Source organism: Akebia trifoliata, chromosome 5 (assembly GCF_017979445.1).
Source record: "Akebia trifoliata isolate Shusen 1 chromosome 5, ASM1797944v1, whole genome shotgun sequence".
Classification (NCBI taxonomy): domain Eukaryota; kingdom Viridiplantae; phylum Streptophyta; class Magnoliopsida; order Ranunculales; family Lardizabalaceae; genus Akebia; species Akebia trifoliata.
In genome coordinates, this window is record NC_141379.1 from 25,684,653 (window position 1) to 25,708,031 (window position 23,379).

At 33.9% G+C, this 23,379-nt stretch overlaps 2 protein-coding genes and 1 non-coding gene across 4 annotated transcripts; 1 reads left to right on the top strand and 2 right to left on the bottom strand.

Moving 5' to 3' along the window:
• Positions 1-3,731: 3,731 nt before the first annotated feature.
• Positions 3,732-15,887, top strand: LOC147401791 (zinc finger/BTB domain protein). The gene is made up of 3 exons (XM_086443210.1): positions 3,732-3,996; positions 11,014-11,128; positions 15,671-15,887. Exons 1-3 carry the CDS (start codon positions 3,778-3,780, stop codon positions 15,742-15,744), a joined length of 408 nt encoding a protein of 135 aa, XP_086299336.1. The 5' UTR covers positions 3,732-3,777; the 3' UTR covers positions 15,745-15,887.
• A 1,455-nt stretch (positions 15,888-17,342) lies between these two features.
• On the bottom strand, positions 17,343-21,234 carry LOC147401792 (uncharacterized). Of its 2 annotated transcripts, none has more exons than XM_086443207.1 (7): positions 21,081-21,234; positions 20,939-21,005; positions 20,738-20,844; positions 20,459-20,606; positions 18,757-18,885; positions 18,379-18,603; positions 17,343-17,751 (listed from the first exon to the last, which is right to left on the bottom strand). In XM_086443207.1, exons 1-7 carry the CDS (start codon positions 21,176-21,178, stop codon positions 17,659-17,661), a joined length of 867 nt encoding a protein of 288 aa, XP_086299333.1. In that variant the 5' UTR covers positions 21,179-21,234; the 3' UTR covers positions 17,343-17,658. The 2 variants fall into 2 exon arrangements, with proteins under 2 accessions (XP_086299333.1, XP_086299332.1); XM_086443206.1 differs by having other exon boundaries at positions 17,343-17,761; positions 21,081-21,233.
• A 50-nt stretch (positions 21,235-21,284) lies between these two features.
• On the bottom strand, positions 21,285-21,358 carry TRNAI-UAU (transfer RNA isoleucine (anticodon UAU)). The gene has a single exon. It is a non-coding gene; the product is annotated as a tRNA-Ile (tRNA).
• Between the last annotated feature and the right edge of the window lie 2,021 nt (positions 21,359-23,379).

Consider the following 23,379-nt stretch of genomic DNA (forward strand, 5'->3'; position numbering starts at 1 on the left):
ATTTGAACATCCATATAGATAGGTTTTTAGTTATGATATTCTTCTTGTTTGAAGTCCATTTTTTTAATATTTTCATTAATTTCTTTTGAAAAACTATATTTTTGTGAGCCATCATCTTGGTTTTGTAAGATTTCTTTAATAGTCATTATTTTTATAAGGTTCTTTTTAATCTTGGTTATGTAGAATTTTTCTAATAGCCATTATTTTTTATAAGGTTCTTTTTTACCATAAAAATTGATTTGAATGTTGTTGGCCTAAGTTCTTGATATGACCATTTTAAGTGAAGGGTTGAGAATAAGTAAAAGTTGGGGTGCCAAAAGAAGCTCTCCCATTGTTTTGTTAGATTTTTTTTTTTTTTTTTTTGTTTAGAATTTTAGGACTCTAATCATAATTATAAACAATTATTAAAATTGTTTGATCGAATGTTATAATAGTTGATAATGTTGAGATTATAATTTGAGCCAATGTTTGAAGTGTAAGATTAAAAGATGATATAACAATCCGTAATTGCATAAGTGATAAAAAGAACTGGATTTGTAATTGTTAATTAATAATGGTAGATTCTCAGTTATAAATTTATAATAGAATAATGTTGAAGTTGCCTCAAGATTGGACCTCACATCGTACATCCTGACATGAAAGTGTATGGGAATCATAAATGCTTATCCTTAAGATACGAGTGAAAAACAATCTATGGTTCATATCCACTTTCATGTCAAGATGTGTGATACGAGGTCGAATCTTGAAGTCACTCCAGCATGACTCTTAATAATAGTTATAAAATCTTACTTTAGAAAAATGGGTCAAGCAATAAAACTTGACCTATCAACATTTAAAAGTTGGGTGTTATAAGTAATTTAAATAATTTGGGGTGTAATAGGTTGGGTATTAACATTTAAAAGTTGGGGCATGATAAATAATTTAAGAAATTGGGGTGTAATAGGTACAAGTTGGGGTGTAATAGGTATAATCAATTATTATCTCATTGAGAGAAACGAAAATACACATTGAACTTTCATGGTTCTTTCTAGGAGATTTGAAAGAGAGAGAGAGAGAGAGGAAGGTTAGGGTATTTTCAATAATTTATAAATAAATTAACAACTTAATATATATAAAGGGTATTTCTGATAGTTTTGGATAAAATTATAATGGATGTTACATAAAATCTCTATTACGAAAACGTTTCTAAAACATGATCTTTAAAGGTTCATATTCTATAACTAGGGACCTATTGGATCATATTTTAATAAATGTGATTTTAAGAGTAATTTTTTCTAAATTTTACAGTGTCGAGATTGGCAATTTTTTTTAATTATTGTTAACCTTGACAATAATTAAAACTAGTGAGGTGAACAATAATTTAAAAACAATTGTCGACCTCGACAATAAAATTGTCAACCTTGGCATTGTAAAATTTATTTGATTTCGTATTTTTCGAGTTTATTCAACTAAAATATATGGAAATATCAACTTAAAAGTTGACACAACGACTTTTATAGATGATTTCAAACCAAAAGAACCATCCGTAATTGATTTTAAAAAAAAAAAAAAAAAAACCTAATTTTTTATATATATATATTCAAAATGCTTGAAAATGACTTCTTCTTTCTCAAATCCTTTTCATCGGATTGGATTCTCCAAAACTTTATTGGGATGTTGGAAATCCAATTTTTTATATGAAATGGTGAGTTTGAATGGTTAGAGAAATTTTGGCATTTCAATATTGAGAAATGTCTAGAGTGGGATTAATGGACTGATTAAAAATTAGGGATTTACAAAAGGACCCTTCGCGGAAGGACATCTTTTTAAATAGTCCATAAATTTTCAACGATTGCTTAATAGGACATTTAGTAAACACATTTTTTCTAAATGGTCCTGTAACTCATCTCCCACATTTCTCAGGATTGAATGTTCTAACCATTTGAATTCATTATTTTCATCTAAGATTTGGATTTTTCACATCTTAATCAAGTTTCGGAGACTCCATTCCGTCAAAAAAGATTTTAGAAAAAAGAAAAAATCATTTTCAAATATTTTGAAGATGTATATAAAAAATTAGGATTTTTTTCAATTTTTTTTCTTAGTTTTTAGATGAAAATGGATTAAGAATGATTTTTTTGGGTTGAAATCATTTAAACAAGTTGTTATCTCAAGTTTTAAGTTAGAAAAACTCGAAATTGAAAATGGGTGGATTTTATCAGTGTCGAGTTCATCACTTTTTATTTAATAAGTGGTGAACTCGATAGTAAAAGGTGGTGAACTTGACAATAATAAAAAAGTATCAAATTCGATAGTAAATAAAAAGTAGTGAACTCGACAATAAATGGTGGTGAGTTCAACAATAATTTTTTTGAACTTGACACTAATAAATAAAAAAGTGTGGAGTTCACCATTAAAATTTTTGAACTTGTCGCTACGAGAGATCATTTAGGTGGTGTTTGTTTGCGCTATATTTCAGTGCTTATTGCTGAAAAAAATTAAATTCAGCACTTTTGTCAAAATAGCGCGTTTGTTTACTCGTGCTTATTGCTGAAAATAAGTGAAAAAAATTCAGCACTATTTTGATGCTGAAAAAAAGTGCTGAAGCGGTAAGCACTTCGCTTTTTTGAACACGGACAAGTATGCCTTTTGTTTTTTTGAACATGGACAAGTATGCCCTTATTCTTTAAAGGATATTACCTCTTATATCCCATGATAAGTATATAAACACCTCACAAATTAATAAACCCACACCATAACTAAATTATTTTGTCTTATATGGGTTAAAATTTTTGGAATGAGTTGATTTTTGGTGAGGATGATCTCTACAATGAGGAGATCATCTTCACAAAAAATCAGCACATCTTGAAACTTCTAACCCTATCAAAACAAGTTCAAGAACGGTAAATTGTCTCTTTAAAAAAAAAAAACTACTTTTAACGAGTTAGAAGTTTCAAAATAGACTGATTTTTGGTGAGGATGATCTCTAGACCATATAGACCATCCTCACTAAAAATTTGCTCATTCCAAAATTTTTAACCCATATAAAACAAAACAAAAAATGGCTATAATGTGGGTTGTCCTTATTAATTCATAGGGTGCTTTTATAATTACACATCCTTCATTTCCATAAAAAATTATTCATCCAAAATTAAGTTCTTTTAAAGTTGATTTCAAATTTTGGTGGCTTGTATGACATTATTATTTTTAATTTGAAATTTGTGGATTTTTATAAATAGAAATTATTATTTATAAAGTGAATATTATTTGAGTATTATTTATTATTTAAAAATAAATTGTATTTTAATTTTATAAGAAATAATATATTTTATTGTGTTTGATAATAAATAAGTATTTGAAACATGTAAACAATGTATAATATGATTGTAAGGGTAACAAAGACAATTTATCAGTTTCAGCAATGTGTAACAAACATGATTCAGCATTTAAACAAACAACTTTTTCAGCACTTAAATTCAGCGCTTATAAATTTCAGCGCTTAATGCTATTCAGCACTTATTTTTTTCAGTTTAACAAACAGCACCTTAGAAAGAAAAAATTTACTAAATGTCCTTCTAAGCAACCGCGCAAAACTCAAGGGACTATTTAAAAAGAAACTCTTATGCGCCTTTAAATAAATTTTCCTTTACTAAATGCACTGTTCAGCTCATAAGGATTAATCAAAAAGAAAAAATAGCATCAGGGACCATTAGGTAATTTTCCCTATATCTAAATCACCCAAAAACGATTTATCAGATGTTCTCTGGTTATCTTCTTGACTTCATTTGTCTCTGAAAGATGAAGAAAGAGCTATTGTCTTCAGCGCCATGGAGAGGAGACCAAGAGAAACCTGAAAGCTTCAAAGATGCGAAGCTCAAAGTCACCAACCAGCCTGGAAGTACACCCACCATGTATGTTCCTGGTAAGAAATCTGCCTCTTCGAAACCCATCAACGACAACGATTCCCTTTCGGAAATCGACCCAGAACTCAAATACAGCTTTCAGAGGAACTTTCAGGTGTTTTCTCTCTTCTCTCTCTCATACCCAATTCTCCTCTTTCTTTGCTCACTCTGTATTTCATCTCTGCTTTGGAGTTTACGCTTTAGAGATGAAGAATTAATCACTGGGTGTTACGCCTCATTTGCATTAAAAAAAAAATGAAATTCTCTTACGTGTTTATCAAAATGGGTTTTTATTTGGTACCCATTTCCTATTCTCCACTGAATTTCATTATTTGGGTAGTCTAATTTGAATTTGGGGTGTTTTCTTGGATACCCTTTTCTCAATTTCTCTGAATTTTGTGCTTCATCGACTGATTCCAGAGTGTCTTACTTTGAAGTTTAATTTTTTTTTTAACAATTTCACGCTTTCCTTCAATTTTGATTTGGGTGATTTAATTTGAAATTGGGGTGTTTTCTTGGGTACCCTTTTCTCAATTTCTCTGAATTTTGAGCTTCATTGACAGATTACGAGTATCGTGTTTTGTAGGTTAGTTTTATATACCAACTTCATGCTTTCCCTTAATTTTGATTTTTTTATTATATCTTTTCATTTCAATATTCTGATTAGTATTAGAGTATTAATTATGAAGATATACACTTATCAAAAGAAAGAAAAAAAATGAAGATACACCAAATCATGTTTGGTGTTGGCATGTGTGACACCTGTGTCAACATCTCGTCCAACACGAAGAATTCTTAGAAAGTGGGGTGTTCTTGCTGTTGGAAAAAATCTGCAGAATTTTCCAGATTTTTGTGACCAAGCGGGTCTTTTTGAGCTATGATTTAAGTGGGTCCCACAATTTATTTGAGGTGGGATCACTTGGAAACTTATTTTTCTCATTGAAGAGAATAATTTCCTTTATTTAATTTTCAAAAATCCCTTTTAGGTGAATGAGAAATAGGTTCCAAACAACACCTACTAGCCATGGTTTGTTGTATGTGGTTTGTAGAACTATTGAGTTTATTAGTAAAACTCTTTATTCTCACATCGGTTAGGAATAAGAAACTTGTCTAGTTCTTATATAGAACTTCTCATAGCACTTAAGTGAATATGAGAGAGAGACTTGCATAAGTCCACGCACTCGCACAAGGGGCCCATGGGCTCAAAAAGGATTTAAACCATTGGTCCAAAAAATCCTTAATGTGTGTGCGAGCACATGATGCGCGCGCAGGGAGGGTGCAAATTTCTACAATTTGGCTTCACATGGGCGTGCGCGACTTACGTGTTGGGCTTGGGCTTAAATTCGATTTTTCTTTTGAAGGAGCACACCTCTTTATTCCTATCACCGTCCATGGGTGCCTATTCCTTCATTTAGGACATTTCTTTTGATTTTTTGAGTTGTCTCTTAAGAGACACCTTTCCTTTTCCAAGAGACAGTATGTCTCTTAGAACCTTATTTTTTCAAGAGACACCATGTTTCTTAATATTCTATAAATAGGTCATTTCGACCTTAGTTTTTTCATTCAAAATTTTTTTCTCTCCTCTATTGTTTTAACGTGTTTGCATTATGATTTATCGTCTGCATTCCTTGAGAGTACAAATTTAGCGTTCGGTTCGCTAGACGTGTAGATTGTAGTGCTGCCTTTACATGTGTGATCGTTGTATCCTGGGAGATAATTGTTCATTGATCCGTGGGCACCAAATTACGGGAACAATTGTCTTAAAGACATTGTATCCAACACAAGCCTCGATTAATCTTTTTGTTCGCTTCTCGGGTATCTACTGGATAACAATCTTAAGATAATTTTGTCGGATTTTTTTTATTCTTTTTTCATAGATTAAAAAAAATGAATTACTCAGAAAAATTCGAGAAATTTAATGGCTCAGATTTCAAGCGCTGGCAACAGAAAATGTTGTTTTATTTGACAACATTAAATTTAGCCAAATTCCTTAAAGAAAATGCTCCTGTTCTTAAGGAGAATGAATCAGATAGCACAACTGTTGCTGCTATTGAAGCATGGAAACATTTTGATTTCCTATGCAGGAATTATAGCCTTAATAGATTGGATAACACCCTGTATAACGTATACAATCCAATCGCCATTGCAAAAAAATTGTGGGAATCCTTAGACAAAAAATATAAGACAGAAGATGCCAGATATAAAAAATTTGTAGTCAGCAGATTCTTAGATTATAAAATGTTGGATTTCAAAACAGTAATAAGTCAAGTCCAAGAACTTCAGATTATCCTGCATGAAATTCATGCAGAAGACATGTCTATTAGTGAATCATTTCAAGTGGCATCAATAATTGAAAAATTACCGCCATTTTGGAGAGACTTCAAAAATTATTTGAAGTACAAACGTAAAGAGATGAAGCTCGAAGACTTGATAGTGAGGTTAAGGATTGATGAAGACAACATAATGAGTGAGAAAGAGACGAAGAATAATTACTTCAAGTCTAAGGTCAATGTGGTGGAAGTTAAATGGCCTAAGTCGAACTCTCATGACAAAAAGAGGAAAATCTCTACTCTGGGTCCTTAAGGCAATAACTTTAAAAGATTCAAGGGAACCTGTTTTGTTTGCTAAAAACCTAAACATTGAGCCAAGGATTGCCGCGAACGCAAGGATCAGGATTCATCGAAGAATAAACTTGTTCAAGTCCAGTTGACTGAAGTGGAGAATCTTGTTGCAATTGTTTCTGATATCAACCTCTTTGCAGTTGTCTCTGAAGTAAATTTAGTCGGAAATCCTAAAGAATGGTGGGTAGACACAAGGACTACTCGACATATATGTTCTGACAAAAATTTATTTTCAGAATATATTAAAATGGAAAAGGATGGACAACTCTTTATGGGTAACTCTTGAACCTCAAGAATTGAAGGTCAAGGGAAGGTGGTGCCGAAATTTACTTCGGGGAAGAGCCTTACATTGACTGATGTGTTGCATGTACTAGATATCTGGAAAAATCTTGTATCCGGATCTTTACTTAATAAGAAGGATTTCAGATTGGTATTTGAATATGATAAATTTGTACTTACTAAAAATGGGATTTATGTGGGCAAATGGTACTTTACCTTTCTTACTAAGTAAAGATTCAGATACAAGATTTTTCTGGATGTCTGGTACGTGCAGCACATTAGTCAATGTAAGACTCTTCTTTGAAGTAAATTTCAGCACCACCTTCCCTTGACCTTCAATTCTTGAGGTTGAAGAGTTGCCTATAAAGAGTTGTTCATCCATTTTCGTTTTAATATATTCTGAAAATAAATTTTTATCAGAACATATATGTCGAGTAGTCCCTGTGTTTACCCACCATTCTTTAGGATTTCCGACTAAATTTACTTCAGAGACAACTGGGCTTGAACAAATTTATTCTTTGATGAATTTTGGTCCTTACGTTTGCGACAGTCCTTGGCTTGATGTCCAAGTTTGTTGCAAACAAAACAGGTTCCCTTGAATCTTTTAAAGTCTTTGCCTTTAAGACTCATATTAGAGATTTTCCTCTTTTTGTTGTGAGAGTTCGACTTCCACCACATTGGCATTAGACTTGAAGTAATTATTCTTCGCCCCTTTCTCACTCATTCTGTTGTCTTCCTCAATCCTTAACCTCACTATCAAGTCTTCGAGCTTCATCTCTTTGCCTTTGTACTTCAAATAATTTTTGAAGTCTCGTCAAGATGGCAGTAATTTTTCAATTACCTATGCCACTTGAAATGATTCACTAATAGACATGCCTTCTGCATGAATTTCATGCAGAATAATCTGAAGTTCTTGGACTTGACTTATTACTGTTTTGGAATCCAATATTTTATAATCTAAGAATTTGCTGACTACAAATTTTTTCTATCCGGCATCTTTTGTCTTATTTTTTTGTTTAAGGATTCTCACAGTTCTTTTGCAGTGGCGATTGGACTATATATGTTATACAAGTTGTTATCCAATCTGTTAAGGATATAATTCTTACATAGGAAATTAGAATGTTTCCATGCTTCAATAGCAACAACAGTTGTGCTATTTGATTCGTTCTCCTTAAGAACAAGAACATCTTCTTGAAGGAATTTGGCTAAATTTAATGTTGTCGAATAAAACAATATTTTCTGTTGCCAACCCTTGAAATCCGAGCCATTAAATTTCTCGGGTTTTTCTTAGTGATTCATTTTTTTTTAATCTGTGAAAACAGAATAAAAAAATTCCGACAAAATTGTCTTAAGATTGTTATCCGGTAGATACCCGAGAAGCGAAAAAAAAGATTGATTGAGGCTTGTATTAAATACAATGTCCTTATGACAATTTTGTTCCCGCAATTTGGTGCCCACGGATCAATGAACAATTGTCTCCCAGGATACAACGATCACATGTGCAGAGGCAGCATTATAATCTACACGTCTAGCGAACCGAACGTTAAGTTTGTACTTTCAAGGAATGTAGACGAGAAATCAGAATGTAAACACGTTAAAACAACAGAGGAGAGAAACAAATTTTGAATAAAAAAACTAAGGTCGAAATGACCTATTTATAGAATATTAAGAGACATGGTGTCTCTTGAAAAAAGAAGGTTCTAAGAGACATAATGTCTCTTGGAAAAGGAAAGGTGTCTCCTAAGGGACAACCCAAAAAATAAAAAAAGGTGTCCTAAATGGACGAACAAGCACCCATGGACGGTGATAGGAATAAAGGGGTGTGCTCCTTCAAAAGAAAAATTGAATTTAAGCCCAAGCCCAACACGTAAGTTGCGCACACCCACGTGAAGCCAAATTGTCGAAATTTGCACCCTCCTTACATGCGCATCGTGTGCCCGCATACGCATTAAGGATTTTTTAGACCAATGGTTTAAATCCTTCTTGATCCCATGGGTCCCTTGCGAGTGCATGGGCTTATCTAAGTCTCTATCTCATATTCACTTAAGTGATATGAGAAGTTCTATATAAGAAATAGACAAGTTTCTTATTCCTAATTGATGTGGGATTAAAGAGTTTCACTAATAAACTCAATAGTTCTACAAATCACATACAACAAACCATGGCTAGTAAGGGTTGTTTGGAGCCGATTTCTCATTGACCTAAAAGGGATTTTTGACAATTAAATAAATGAAATTATTCTTTTCAATGAGAAGAATAAGTTTCCAAGTGGTTCCGCCTCAAATAAATTGTGGGACCCACTTCAATCGTATTTCAAAAAGACTCACTTGGTCGCAAAAATTTGAAAAATTTTATAGATTTTTTTCAACAATCCCCCACATGAATGAAAATGGCAAGAACTAAAATGACGATAAAACAAAATAAAACTAAGAGAGTACAAATAGGAAAGATACTATATCAAGATAGGTAGCTTGTGGCTTTGAATCTTCCCTAGTAAAAATTATAGGATTTACTAGCTAAACAATGAACACGATGTCTTGAACTGTTGAACCTTAAGTATAAATCAAGACAATAAAATTCACATAGTTCCTTTCTTGACATAGTCGGTTTTCACGGTTGTGTTTATTTTGGCCCTGAACAATCTTAGATTCATGAGTGGTATAGAGAATTTTAACATTTATAAATTCTCATGGAAGCGGCCTAACTTCACACTCACATAGGTGATTCCTATTAAGAGTACCCTACTGTACCCCACTTGAGACTCAAGTTATAGGCATCATTTAAAGCAAAACTTACCCTAAAAAACCGTTACAAGCAGCATCGTTACATCATAGGAGTGGGTAGAAGGGTTTATCTCTTTAGTGCTATTGGTGAGTCACACACAACTAGTTATCCTATTGAACCTAGAGCTTGGGATCTCTAGTCAAATAAGTTGGGTTGCCATTGTGATGACCCTTTTGTGTAGGCTTTAATCCCATTCCTCTCAATGTGCAGTATATTTGCTCTCTTGTTAAATCTTTGGTAAACGAATCCATGAGGTTTTCCTTAGATTTTATATAATCAATGGAAATAACTCCATTTAAGAGCAACTGCTTAACAATATTGTGTCTATGACGAATATGTCGAGACTTACCATTGTAAATATTATTTTGTGCTCTTGCTATCGTTGCTTGATTATCACAATGTTTACAGATGGACTTGAGTAAGCCCATGCACGTGCATAAGGGGCCCATGGGCTCAAGAAGGGTTTAAACCATTGGTCTAAAAAATCCTTAATGTGTGTGTGGGTACACAATGCGTGCGCACACAATGCGTGCGCAAGGGGGGTGCAAATTTTAACAATTTGGTTTCACGTGGGTGTGCGTGACTTACGTGTTGGGCTTGGGCTTAATTTCAAATTTTTTTTTGAAGGGGCACACCTCTTAATTCCTATCACCGTCCATGGGTGCTTGTTCATCCATTTAAGACGCCTCTTTTGGTTTTTTGGGTTGTCTCTTAAGAGACACTTTTCCTTTTCCAAGAGACATTATGTCTCTTAGAACCTTCTTTTTTCAAGAGACACCATGTCTCTTAATATTCTATAAATATGTCATTTCGACTTTAGTTTTTTCATTCAAATTATTTTCTCTCCTCTGCTGTTTTAACATGCTTGCATTTTGATTTATCGTCTGCATTCCTTGAGAGTACAAACTTAGCGTTCGGTTCGCTAGACGTGTAGATTGTAGTACTGCCTCTGCACGTGTGATCGTTGTATCTTGGGAGATAATTGTTCATTGCTCCGTGGGCATCAAATTGCGGGAACAAAATTGTCTTAAGGATATTGTGTTCAACACAAGCCTCGATCAATCTTTTTGTTCGCTTCTCGGGTATCTACCGGATAACACTTGTTCCATAGCTTGATTTACTGTGGCACGAGATTATAACTGCTTAGTGTTCTTAGATGGTAAGGGTGACTGGGTTTGGTCCCCAGGTCACACCTTCGAATCTCTATATGCCCCTCCACAATAAGTGGTTATGTTTAACTGTTGTACATGTACATGGTGGTTGGTACAGGCGGCCCACCAAAATAAAAAAGAAAATTGATTAAATATATCTCTAACACTAATAACTTAGTTTTCCATGTTGCCATGCATCATCAACTGCATAAATCCTCTATTTCTCTGATTTAGATTGTTTTGCAAGTGATATGATCTTGAGTAATTTCTAAGATGGATTTCCTTTTTTACCCACAGTTTCTTCAACGAGTGTTTAGCATCGACACTGTTGTGAAACCTCTTCCTCCAGCAATGGCATACAATGTTTCTCGGAACTTGAGTTTTTTCACTCGCATTTTCACGCAGTTCTTTGGTAAGTTTATTGTAGCTAACATCATATAATTACTCAATTATTTATTTTGATATTACTTACTGTTTTTGATTCTCTATTCCATTGGGAACATACTAGACCATATGGACCAAAATTGACATCCAATAGCATCTGTTTCTCTTTTGCACTTTGTAGTTTATTTATTTATTGTTTAATCCATATAAACTATATGCATTTGTGCAAACTGCAAAGAGAACTTGCTACCAGAGATTTGATTATCCTTGGCACTCTATACTTTTGTATACCTAAATCATCATTAGTTTCTTCCCATGTTTGTGTGTAATCTTATTAGAATTGGAACTATTTCTGATTAAAAAAGAGAGAAAAAGATAAAGAAAAGAATGGGAAGTATCAATACAGGAATTCAGATTCATTTTTATATAGGTATGAATGTGTTTGATGCAAACTCCAATTTGTGGAGAAGGGTTATTGCTACTAAATATGAATGCGGTTTCTTGGGGTGGAAAAGTAGGAGGATGCGTTCATTTTTAATTTTATCTTTCTTAGTCTTTCCATTCATCACTCTTGTTATCTTCATCCCTGCTAAGCTCAACCCATGTAACGTTTTTTAAATACGTTGCATAAAAGTGGGGACCATTTGGAATGATGAGAGAATGTTTTCTGCGTGTTCATGGTAAGCTTGATGTCAGCCTCCCCGGTTATAAATAGGAGGATTGGTATCATTTAGAGAGTTCAAGGGAGAAAATTTTAGAGTTCATATGTAATTCATTTATACGTCTTTGCCTTTTGATTCTTGGAGAGGAGTATTTTTAGTACTGGCTGTTTCAAGATATGAACTCCTCAAATATTGGCTGACCTATGAGGTCCATAAACATTTGCTTGAGATTAGGAATGAGAAACCAAAACAAGTTGTTTGTAGCAATCAAGAATTCCCGCATTCTTAGATTTATGGACTAAATTCAATTCAGTGTGATCCAGTGTTTTAAAGTTCTTAAGGTGTACTTGAGGCATTTTGGGTTCTTGAGGCGAAGCGTAAGCCTCAATTAACTTATAAAAAAAATCGTAAAAATATATAACAATTATAATAAAGTTATAACAAATATAAAACTACAAGGAAATAAAAGAAGAAAAATAAAACAAGTATACGACCATCAAACATCAAATAAACATTATACAATAAAAATGTAGGGAAGTAAAAATGTAATATAGTAGCAATATATCATCATTCATAGTATCAAATATCAAATAAACAATTAGTCTAGGCTAGCAATGAAGATTTAAACCCTGATTATAAATTAGAGAAGAATTAAAACAACTAAAAATCATCTTCACTAGTAGGGTCCTCCAAAGAGTCATCATGATATCGGATTCCTGTATCATCTTCAGGATTTGTCTCTATATCTTGGTACTCTTCTTCATTGATCAAATGCAATGGATTGGTTCCTTTGGCTTTGCCCTTTCTTGCATTTAAAAAAAATTTAAAATTACAATAATTACTATAAGACAAAGTTGAAGAAAACTTGAAATTGTTTAGAAGTTAAGAACAACATAGAAGCCTAAACTAATTAATTGCTCAATGAACAAATCTTTGTGTAGGGAGAAAATATGGTTCAAAAGAGAGATTTCTCTACAAATCTTATGTTTCTTAACCTAAAAACACTTCTATTTATGACGTTTTAGTAAATAAAAGACATTGGGAGGTTTCTTTAAGTAAAGCAAAACAAAACAAAACAAAACAAAACAAAACAAAAAATAAAAACAAAAAACAAAAAAACAAAAAATAAAAAAAATAGACCCACGGTTGGGGTTTTTATTGTAGGTTTGTGGCTTAAGCCTCAAGGCGTGAAGCGTACACTTCAACTGTGATCTTGCACACAAAGAACATTTTTTAGAACTCTTTGAAGCTTTAATTTGGAATATCCTACTTTCATGTGATTCACAATGTTCAACAAGCCATCAATATTTAAGCATTGAACTTGTATAAAAACAAAAAAGTCAGGATTGATGATGTTATGCAACTTCATATAGTGGTCCTTATATATCGTACTAGTGATTGAAAGTCACTATTATTGTTGTAGATACCTTATTATTTGTAGGAGCTTCTTATTGAACAATTGAAACTTTTGATAGGTCTCATTTGTTGTTTTGAGCCCTTGTTGAGTTGACATTAATCCATCTAAAATCAAGGTCAAGGTTGGGGGAGTTGGATACAGGTTCTTGGGATGAGTTTTGGGATGTGGTGCAATTGCTTTCCCATCTACGTACCTTAGTTTCCCGTTGGGGGCCAACTATATATCAGAAGTTATTTGGGATCCCTTCATTGATGGATTTAAGCATAGATTGAATTTTTGGAAATCTTGTTTTCTTTCTATGGGAGGGAATGTTATGTTGTCTAGTATTATTGCTTACTTTGTGCCCATATTTCCCATTCTGATGCCCATAGTGAATAGAACTGGAAAATTGATTAGAGACTTTTTATAGAAAAGACTCATAAACATCATTTCGTGGAATGGATGATTATTTTCTCTTCCAAAAAATGGAGAGGATTAGGGGTTAGGAAACCCAAGATTATGGACACTACTCTCTTGGGAAAATGGTATGTAGGTTTGGCACAGAACAAATTAATCTTTTGAAGAGGATTATCTAGGCTAAGTATGGGAGTAGGAATCTTGAATGGGACATGGTGAGTTGTTTTTTCCAAGGGATATAAGATTTGGATAGGTATTCCAAGTTCATTAAACAACTCTTTTTTAGGATAGGAAAAGGAATAGGGTCTGCTTCTGGGAGGATTGGTGATGTGGGGAAAAATCTCGTGGAGCTTTGGATTCAGGAGAAATCTCAACTATTGGGAGACAAATTCCTTCTCTAGTTATTCGTTTGTATCAACAATATCCCACCCCCTCTTCTCTTGGTTGAATATAAGCGATTGTGGTTGAGGAATCACAATGGCTTGTTCACAATTAGACCATTCTATGTGGATTTGATACCACATATGGATCTTTCCTTCCTTGGGGTTCCAAAGCTCTAATCCTTGATTTTGGTTTGGCATCTTTGGACAAAATTCTCATTCTTGACCATTTAATTAATCATAGAAAGATAGTCATTGATTTTTTTTTTTCCATTTGCAAGTCTAGCAGTGACATTGGTTTTCATCTTCTTATCCATTTTAATGTTTCAAGGGTTGTCTCAGTCATCTTCTTTGGCCAATTCACTGTTCGTTGGACTATGCTGTGTTTTGTGTAATGTCTTCCCAAGTAGGTATATTTCGGGTTTGTCTTCTAAAGGGCGATAACTTTGGAGATTCTTGCTCTTTGCAGTTTGTTGGGGCATTTGGAAGTAGGGCTTAAAACGGGTCGGATTCCGGCCGGATATGAATATGTCCGTATCCATATCCGAATTCATATCTGGATCTGACTTGGATCCTAAGTGTTTACACCATATTTGAACCATTTTTCTTTCATTAAGTCTATATTCGGATCCAATCCGACCATTGATTCGGGTCGATCGGGTTGGATAATGTCAAACCGTTCAAGGTTATTTCAAATAAAAGTGCTAAAATGTAGTCAAATGGTAACTTGAACTCAAGACCTCTCCATTTTGAAGAGAGGCCTTGACCAATACAACCAACCGTTTTTGGTTTTTTGGTTGATGAAAGATAACTTGAAAAATATAAAAATTCAACTTGCAAAGTAATATATCATTTGGATCTTGGCGGAACTAAGGATGGATCCGGACCCAACTCAGGTCAAGGGACATTAACTCATATCCGAACCATATTTTAATTCGGATATACTTGAAGGAACCAAACCCGCTAAATTTGGATTTGGAACACTCGGATTTCGGATAAAATCCTTCCCATTCTAGGACCTATTTGGGAGTGTAATATAATGGTATTTGAAAAAAGAGGGAGAGACCTAAGTAATCGTATTAAAGATCTTTTTATTCAAATGGGATCTTAGGGGTCTCTCTCTCTCTTGTGCGTGTGTCAAGGGACATCTGTCCATTGCCACAGCTTGATGCACTATTTCCATTTAATCCTTAATACAAAATGCGAGAAAACAAGGAAAAATCCATGGATTAGCCCCATGATCTTCACATAGTTGGAATACCCCAACAATTGTCATCCAGGGGTCACAGATCGACAATATTGTTCAAAAACGGTACGCGTTAACTGTACAATATTAGTTGGGGAGAAAAAAATAGTTCCATTTCAATATTCTATTGGGACTAGTTACAATTTTTTTCACTGGAAACCAGGGAGATCATGTACTGATGAATGTGATCCTTCTTTTTTTGTTTATTGAAAATTACGTTTACATGAGAAAGTTACTATCCAAACTTAGGAAGCTGTCATCTTCAACTCGGAGCCTAACATGAGTTTTTGATGCATGATTTCTTCAAACACATTATTAGATCCATGATTGTTACTATTTACCATGGCACAAAGTAGAAAAGTAAAATGAAACTCACATGAATTTGATTGTAAATGATCGAACATGGGTTTTTTTTCCCTTCACATGGTTGCCATTTATGATGAACTTATAATCTGAGTTATTCTTGCAGATACTGAGGGCATCTCGAATGCCCAGAAATCTCTTGGATTGGGACAAGAAGAGAAAGTACGCCGTGTTCGCTGAGTAACTTCTCATGCCATACGCAACTCCCCCTCTCAAAAAAAAAGAAAAAAACAGAGAGAAATATGTTGTTTGGATCTTTTGTTTTCTTCATGTTGTTTGAAATAATTTTTTTTTCCTTCTCTAATACATTTGAAATTTGAACATTTAATCTCCCAACTATATGATAATCAAAAGTCGGTCAATTATAAAACCACAAACTGATTAAAGTACCAATAACTTAGCTCATAGCTTGCTTGAAACCACGTTGTTACTTTGCGAGTTTGCTGAGTTTTATTCGGAGCAGTTGAGCAGACAAGAGGTGAAACAGGTGTTACTAGTCAGGGCTCTTACGGGTTGCACCTCAGTATTGCAATAGTTCCGGGGGGGGAATCATCGATAATGTTAAAACTTTTACCCCCATATGCTGTTAATCTGCAATGTGTAGTGGTAGATAAAGAGTGGGCTCTGGTGGGGGCGTCCAGCTGAACTAATTTCCCGGCAGACTTGGACTTTAAACAGCAAATTGCACTTTCAAGAAAGATTATCAGGGGGCTTCAAACGTTCAGCAGCTTAATGCTAAGATGTTCAAATGGTGTGTGTGACCATGTGATCTTTAATCCATATTTTTTAAGAGCTACAACTTCGGATGAGGAACCAAAAAATAGGACCCAATTGTTCAGAAATAAATAAGTACACAATTTCCTGAACAAAAACCTTAATTTAGGGCTAGAGGAAGATTCTGGTTAGTATTGAATGGTCCCAAGGAAAAATGGTCCTAATAATAGAGACAAAAAATAATGTGACCCAATGGGATGATCATAACCTACCTTACCAAGATTTTCTCACAAGTGCCAAAACTTATTTGGACTGTGATAGGCTGGTAGATTACGATAACCCAATAAGCTAGCAGATTATGTTCGCACGATGGTGTTAATTGGAGTGCCAAAATATAATTGGTCCATCTTGGCATGATATGTTGATAGGTTATGATCACCCGATGGTGTTTATTAGAGTTGATAAGGACAAACAATTTTTTCCCTTTTAAGTCCATTAGCTAGCATAATTGATGCATCGGAATCAAATTTTATAAGATGAGACCAAGAAAAATATAGTTGGAAATGAATGTATTCCTGAAAATGTATGATTACCTGAATAAAAAAGTGATGATTAACTAAGAAAAAGTAAATTAAGATGATTTATTTGCTAGCTTTGAACACTAGAAACATAAGCAAAAATAAAATTTAAACAGAGGAAGGATGAAGTAGGGAGTCGATAAGGATCAACATTTTTCCTTCTGTTTACGTCGACTCATTCTGGATTACGATTAGATCAAGCTTTTGTAGTATTGGTGGCACCCCCCACCCCCAAAGACCCTAGTCTCAAAATTGGGCTTGGTAACGAACCCAAGGAGATACCTAGGTGTATTGGTTATCATTTGGCATCAGAGTCACCCATCACAGAGGGCCACCATGAATGTAAGCCCTGGCCCATCTGAGGCATGTCAATGTCAGCTTCAGCCCCGTGATTGAGGGCTTACGCTAGCTGGTCAAAAGATCATTGCAGTCTACAGCACCCCCCTCTCTTCAGTTACAATTCATATCATCAAGTTCCCAAAATAATTGAAAGAAAATTTGAAATGTACAAAATAAATAAATAAAAATAATATACAACAAGGTTTTATAACAAGCCAAGGTTTTCTTTTGAGAGACGACTGTACAAGAAGAATTAAACTTACAGCAGTGCTGGGAGCCTGCCAACCAGTTAGGTGCTTTTTCTCCACCAAGATGATCAACTTGGTTCACCGGTCCAGAAGACGCATCTGAGAATATTAGCAACCTTAGGAATATATCAATTGACATGGAGATAACATAGCAGCCAACTTTCACAACACAATGCTTTATTGAGGGGAACCTCCACGCCAATATCCCCAATCACTCATTCCACATTCTGAAAGGAATTTCTGATACGCAGGTTCAAGTTTGGTATAGGCATGAGAGATATCGTCAAAAGGAACTTGAGATTGATCTTCTTGAGGATTCTAGACAACAATTTCAGTACTTCTTGTGTTAGTTTCATTGTAAGAAAGTTTATAGACACTTGTTAGTAAGAGATGATTCAGAAACACTGGAAGGTTCTAAGTTTTCAATCATGGCATGTCATCTACACATTCAAAACTTCAATCAAATTGTCTTTCACTCTTTAGTCCCTAGTTTATTTTTGTTCTCAACAACTGGCCAAAAATCTATCTCACCTTTTATACAAGTCTGGGTGCAGTATTGCTAAGATTACACCAAAAAATGATACAATCTAGGAAAACAACCAAACCATGATCTAAAAAGAAAAGAGCGTTAATAGTAAAACATCCTAGAAAAGCCACATTGAATGCACAACAGACAGAAATAACAGAATTTTAAGTACGCTAAATGATACAATGCAGCGGATAGATGCATGATATGGAAGTTTTAACTTAACTCTACAATGTTAGGATTTAACTGCCCACCAAGACTCCAGATGCAAGATATTAAATCAAGTCTAGAATCATAAGAGATGTACTAGGACTTCTATTTTATTTAATAGAACTAAAAACCTGCCCACATTCTAGGCTGAATTGAAATTGGAGAACATAAATGACAATAAGGTTGTGTCGGTACTTACAACAGAATCTTGTCTTGACTCAGCATCCAAAACATCTGTTTCCCTTATGTCACTAAGCGCAATTTTCCACCTTATACTTCTGGATCCAGGATGGCATGCATCTGCTTCATTTACAACTTGATGTTTCAAATATTCAACAACTCTATGGTGAAATGCTCGGATAATGCATTTGATGCAAAATGCTATAAGAGGAACCAGAAGTAGGAAATAACCAGTGGCTTTAGCCTGATAATAAGATGGACAAGCCTGTCGAGGTCACTACTTTTGATAAACTTCCAATCTAAATAAAAAGTAGTATTAGGCACACACAGGACCCGTGAACCTATCAAAGGCAAGGAAAATTTCATATACTATGAATCATAATGTGAAAATGCTTACAGGTAGCAAACGATGAGAGGATAACATTGTGAAAACCTTATGGGTTTTATGTCTGCCCAAGATATTCAAAGAAGTTAGGCACCTTCGTTGTGCATCAACGCGATATAACCAACTTTTTAAGGTGAGACCCTGAGTAGGATACAAAAGATGTGCCATTTTAGAAGCCAGAAATAATCTGAACAATTTGAAATCAGGTTTTGCATTTTAAAGCAGTTCCTAGTATATTTCAAAATGAGTTTACACTATTCATGGTTATCCATTCCTTAATATGTTTTTGGTGCAACAGACACAGGTTTTAATTCATTATGAGGTTTACATGCTAAAGGAAAGCCCTTACACCAAAATTTGAAGATGCACAATACCAAGATTCTGCAGTCTTCACATGCACTCCAAAAAAGGGGTATTTGGTATTGTTGTAGTAATTTGGGGTATGTCAATGATCAGCCTAGATAAAATTTTAGCCTTTCCATATCCAGCCCCGAATGATACACTAGCAAGTGGAGATGACATTGATGAAGATGATGGTGACTATCTTACCAATGAAATGTTAGAGAATAAGGATTCAAATAACAACGACATTGAATTTGATGATTTTTTATCGGTTGATGGATCCTAATTTAGATTCATTATTGTAATATTTTTATACAACAAAATAAAACTTAAATGTGTAGGGGACTGTGATTACTTCTTCTGAATGATACTAATATGAGATTTGGTCATCTATTATTTTAATTTAATTTAGGATTTGATGATATAAGATGCTAACACTACTTAGTAGGAACAATTACAGTCAGATTTTTTCCCAATTTTTCTGAAATTTTCCCTGCCCGACTTTTTCCCAAACCCTGACTTGGTGACTATGATACCAACAATTGTTTTGCTCACATTGAACTTATGCATGATTAGTAGTTTGGAGAATGATAGGTAAAAGGCAATGTAGGCAGGGAAGTGATTGATCATTTGATTGAGATCCATGTGAGCTACATACAATTAGGAAGAATTGGTAGAATTTTCTTAGGGTCAAGAGAAAGATGAAAACTATCGTTAACATAAAAGCTCTCACATATAAATGGTCAAAGTTACCTGCAGAGTTCATACAGTTTTTCATTGAAGATTATGTATTAACATGGGAGTTCATAGTAAAAAGGAGAATAGGTCTAGTTCTATGCCGATTGTATCTTCCTTCTTTCATTGGTAAGTATGGAGGCTTAAAATCATTATCCTATTCAATCGACACGTATCTTGAGACATTATCATGTCACGGGGCCTTATCAATATTTGATCCTATCTAGTCAGGAAATAATCCCAATAGTAAAAGATTCTTTCCCTACGGATAACGGTAATATTTGGATAACTGCTATATTTGGATAAAGAAGAATCTGACAGTTACATCCTAAAGAAGATTATGATTCCTTTTTAGGGCTAAATGCAACCATGTAATATTAGAATACAAAATATAGTGGAATGGTTCCCATGGAAGCCATGGATGTAGGCATTTTTATCGAACCACGTAAAATCTTGTGTTCTTTTTTACACTTTCATCAATATTTTGTGTGATTTCTTTGTTGAATCAAGATCTCGAAGTGGATTGAGGATTGCAAAATTTAGCATCCCCAGTAGGCTTTCTACACCTCTTAGTATATTTTGTGATTATTGCCTTCAATAAATCCTATAACCTATCAAAAAGAAAGAATAAGCTCACCAACATAGTATCTTCGACCTTGGAAGAAGGTATGTTAAGGCATTGCCCTTCCAAAACTAGATCAATATCAACTATTTTAGCATTAGCCGCAGTAATCGACTGTATAGACATCCCATATCGTCTTGAGATTGATGTCAAAGTTTCACCTCTACAAGACAAAAATTTCAAATTTTATTAAGTGGGTATTAGGATTAACACCCAAATACAGACAACCATCTTAAATTAGATATTTACAAGGAACACATTATATAACTAAGTGAAAAAATTAGTTAGTATTACTCTTTGACGACATGAACCAAGAATTGGTTGGTGGAATTTTGACCCTTGGATCTTTCACGATCTTGAAACTTCCATCTCTGCGTCCACGATGGACCACATGTATGAATCTACACATACCCAGATTAAATTTACTCATGCATAATTGAAAAAAAACATCTTTTTATGAAAAAAATGAACTTTTTTATATATATATAAAAGTACCTCTGTAAGTAATCGAAAGGGCTTCACCAGGAATCTCTTCTTCTTCTCCCCAGATTCCAAACAGAACCTACACAGTAAAAAAGAAAAAAGAGAAGAATTTAGAAGCACGAATCAATGAAAATGAGAGAGAGGGAGAGAGAACCTGTGAGAAGGAGAAGAAGTAGAGCTTGAGGAGGATCGAAGAACCCTAGATTTGAGGATAATGGGGATTTCTGGTCTCTGGCTTAGCTTCGCTTCCATTACAAAAATACAAACAAAATTCTCAGATTTTAACTTTTCGAAGATCTTTTAAAGTTAATTAATTACATAAATAAATATAATTAAAAATTAAATGTTGTTGAGATATTGGTCCCGGCGGGGCTCGAACCCGCGACCTTCGGCTCATAAGACCAACGCTCTAACCAACTGAGCTACGGGACCATGAATACTCGTGTGTGATTAATTTTGAAATACTTATTATTTATTTATGAATTAATATTGTTTGTTACCCAAACTTCCATGATAACTGACTTTAAAAAAAAAAAAAAAAATACTCAAAATTCACTCAAACGACGTGGCATGTGGATGGAGCCATAGATTTTGTTCTTGGGATACACGAGAAATATCCTTGGTTCTATGCAATTGAGTGAATTGAGTGACCTTTTTCGAGTCATTTTATCATGGTTCATTAGTAAAAGAGAAAACGAAAAAGGGTACTTAAAAGCTTACAACGTCTCGTCAAGGGCAATCAAGCCCACAAACATTTGCTGTGTGAAAAACAAGCACTAGACACTACAAACATTTTGTTTTATGACATTTATTAATTGTCGATATTTTTTGTTCGACATTACATAGAACTTTTTGAAATATCCAAAATGCATATATCAGTGATAAATAATTAATATTCAAAGCAAACGTTAGGACTAAATCTTTAAAATTATGAGTTTGATGTTTCGATTCTTGAAAGTTATATCTAAATCTTCAAAATTAAAAGTATATTTGAAAAAAAATATCCCTCTTGACAAGGTCCATTTTATAATTTTTTTCTTCTCAAGTTCACATAATCCTCAAAGGGACTGCAACTTGAGTGAGTTGGACTCGGTTAGGAATGAGCCTAACTTGAACTTGACAAACAATGTGGATAGATCGAGTTAATTCATCCGGCATAAATACTAGATAACTTTGTAATGACGAGGACTTTTAAAAAAGAATATAACATGTGCAATTATTTGTTGTAAAAATGTATTTTAAGGTTTACATTTATAAAAATTAGAAGTAAATTTAAAGAAAAGAAGATGATTAACAACCTCTAACCTTAATAAAGTCTGAAATGCAAATTGTGGATGAGACAGAAACAAAGATATAAGAAAATATTTTTAAATTATAATTATATTAAGCTCGAAACTATTTTGATTTGATTCAGTCAATTTTTTTTTGGGTCAAGTAAATACAAGAAAGCTGTGACCCGGACTAACCCAAGGTTGGGTTCAACGTGTTAAGAAGTCCTACGAACATAATCTGTTAAACACCACCATGATCAACAATGTAAACCACTGGAACGTATATAAACTAGTATTCTTGAAGTGTAATCAGAAAAACAAATGACCATATCTATAAAATATCTTGAAAAATTTTCACCCCATAAAAGAAATTTAAAAGAACGAGAATTACACCACACAATTTCTTATATTCAAGTCTCAACTTCGTGTGTTGAAAGACAATTACCTACTTTTTTTATTTTTATTTTTTATGGTTATGTGTTAACTGTAATTTCTTAGCGGCATTTAATGTGATTTTCCGTGAGAGAAAGGATTGTAATTAACTTTTTTTTTTTTTTTGTGCGTCTCTGATCATCGTGAAATCGGTGCGGTTCTAAGATTTAGGATTTTCATGTAAATTTGTGTACTATGGTTGATTTCTTGTGCTTCGTTTTTTAGTTTCGTTTCTCGGAAGAATTTTGAACACTAGTAATGGATGGATTACTCACCCTAACCACTAGATTGTAGAGACTTTCCTCTTTGATCAAAATTCTGATTAAAGAGGTAATTTCCTAATTCAATTATAGCAACCTTCTAAACCATAGATTTTATTTTATCAAAAGTAAATGTCTAGGATCATTAATAGAGGCTAGTAGGTGGCACGTGCAAAGCCACATGTATTACACTTTTTTTTTTTCATAATTATTTAAAATTTTTAATAGATAATCTAATTTTATAATTTAATATATTATAAAAGCTTTTTTGTAATTTAAAATGTTAACTAAGGGGATTTTGAAGAGAGTAGGGATCCATTCAGGTAGGGGTGTCAATGGATAGTCGAAATCCGAATTTGAATTCGAAAAATCGAATATTATCCGAAATTTTCAGATATCGGATTCGGATTCGGATGTCAGTTTAACATTCGAATGAGTTTCAGATACGAATTCGGATATTGCGATATCCAATTCGATAATATCCGCTCCG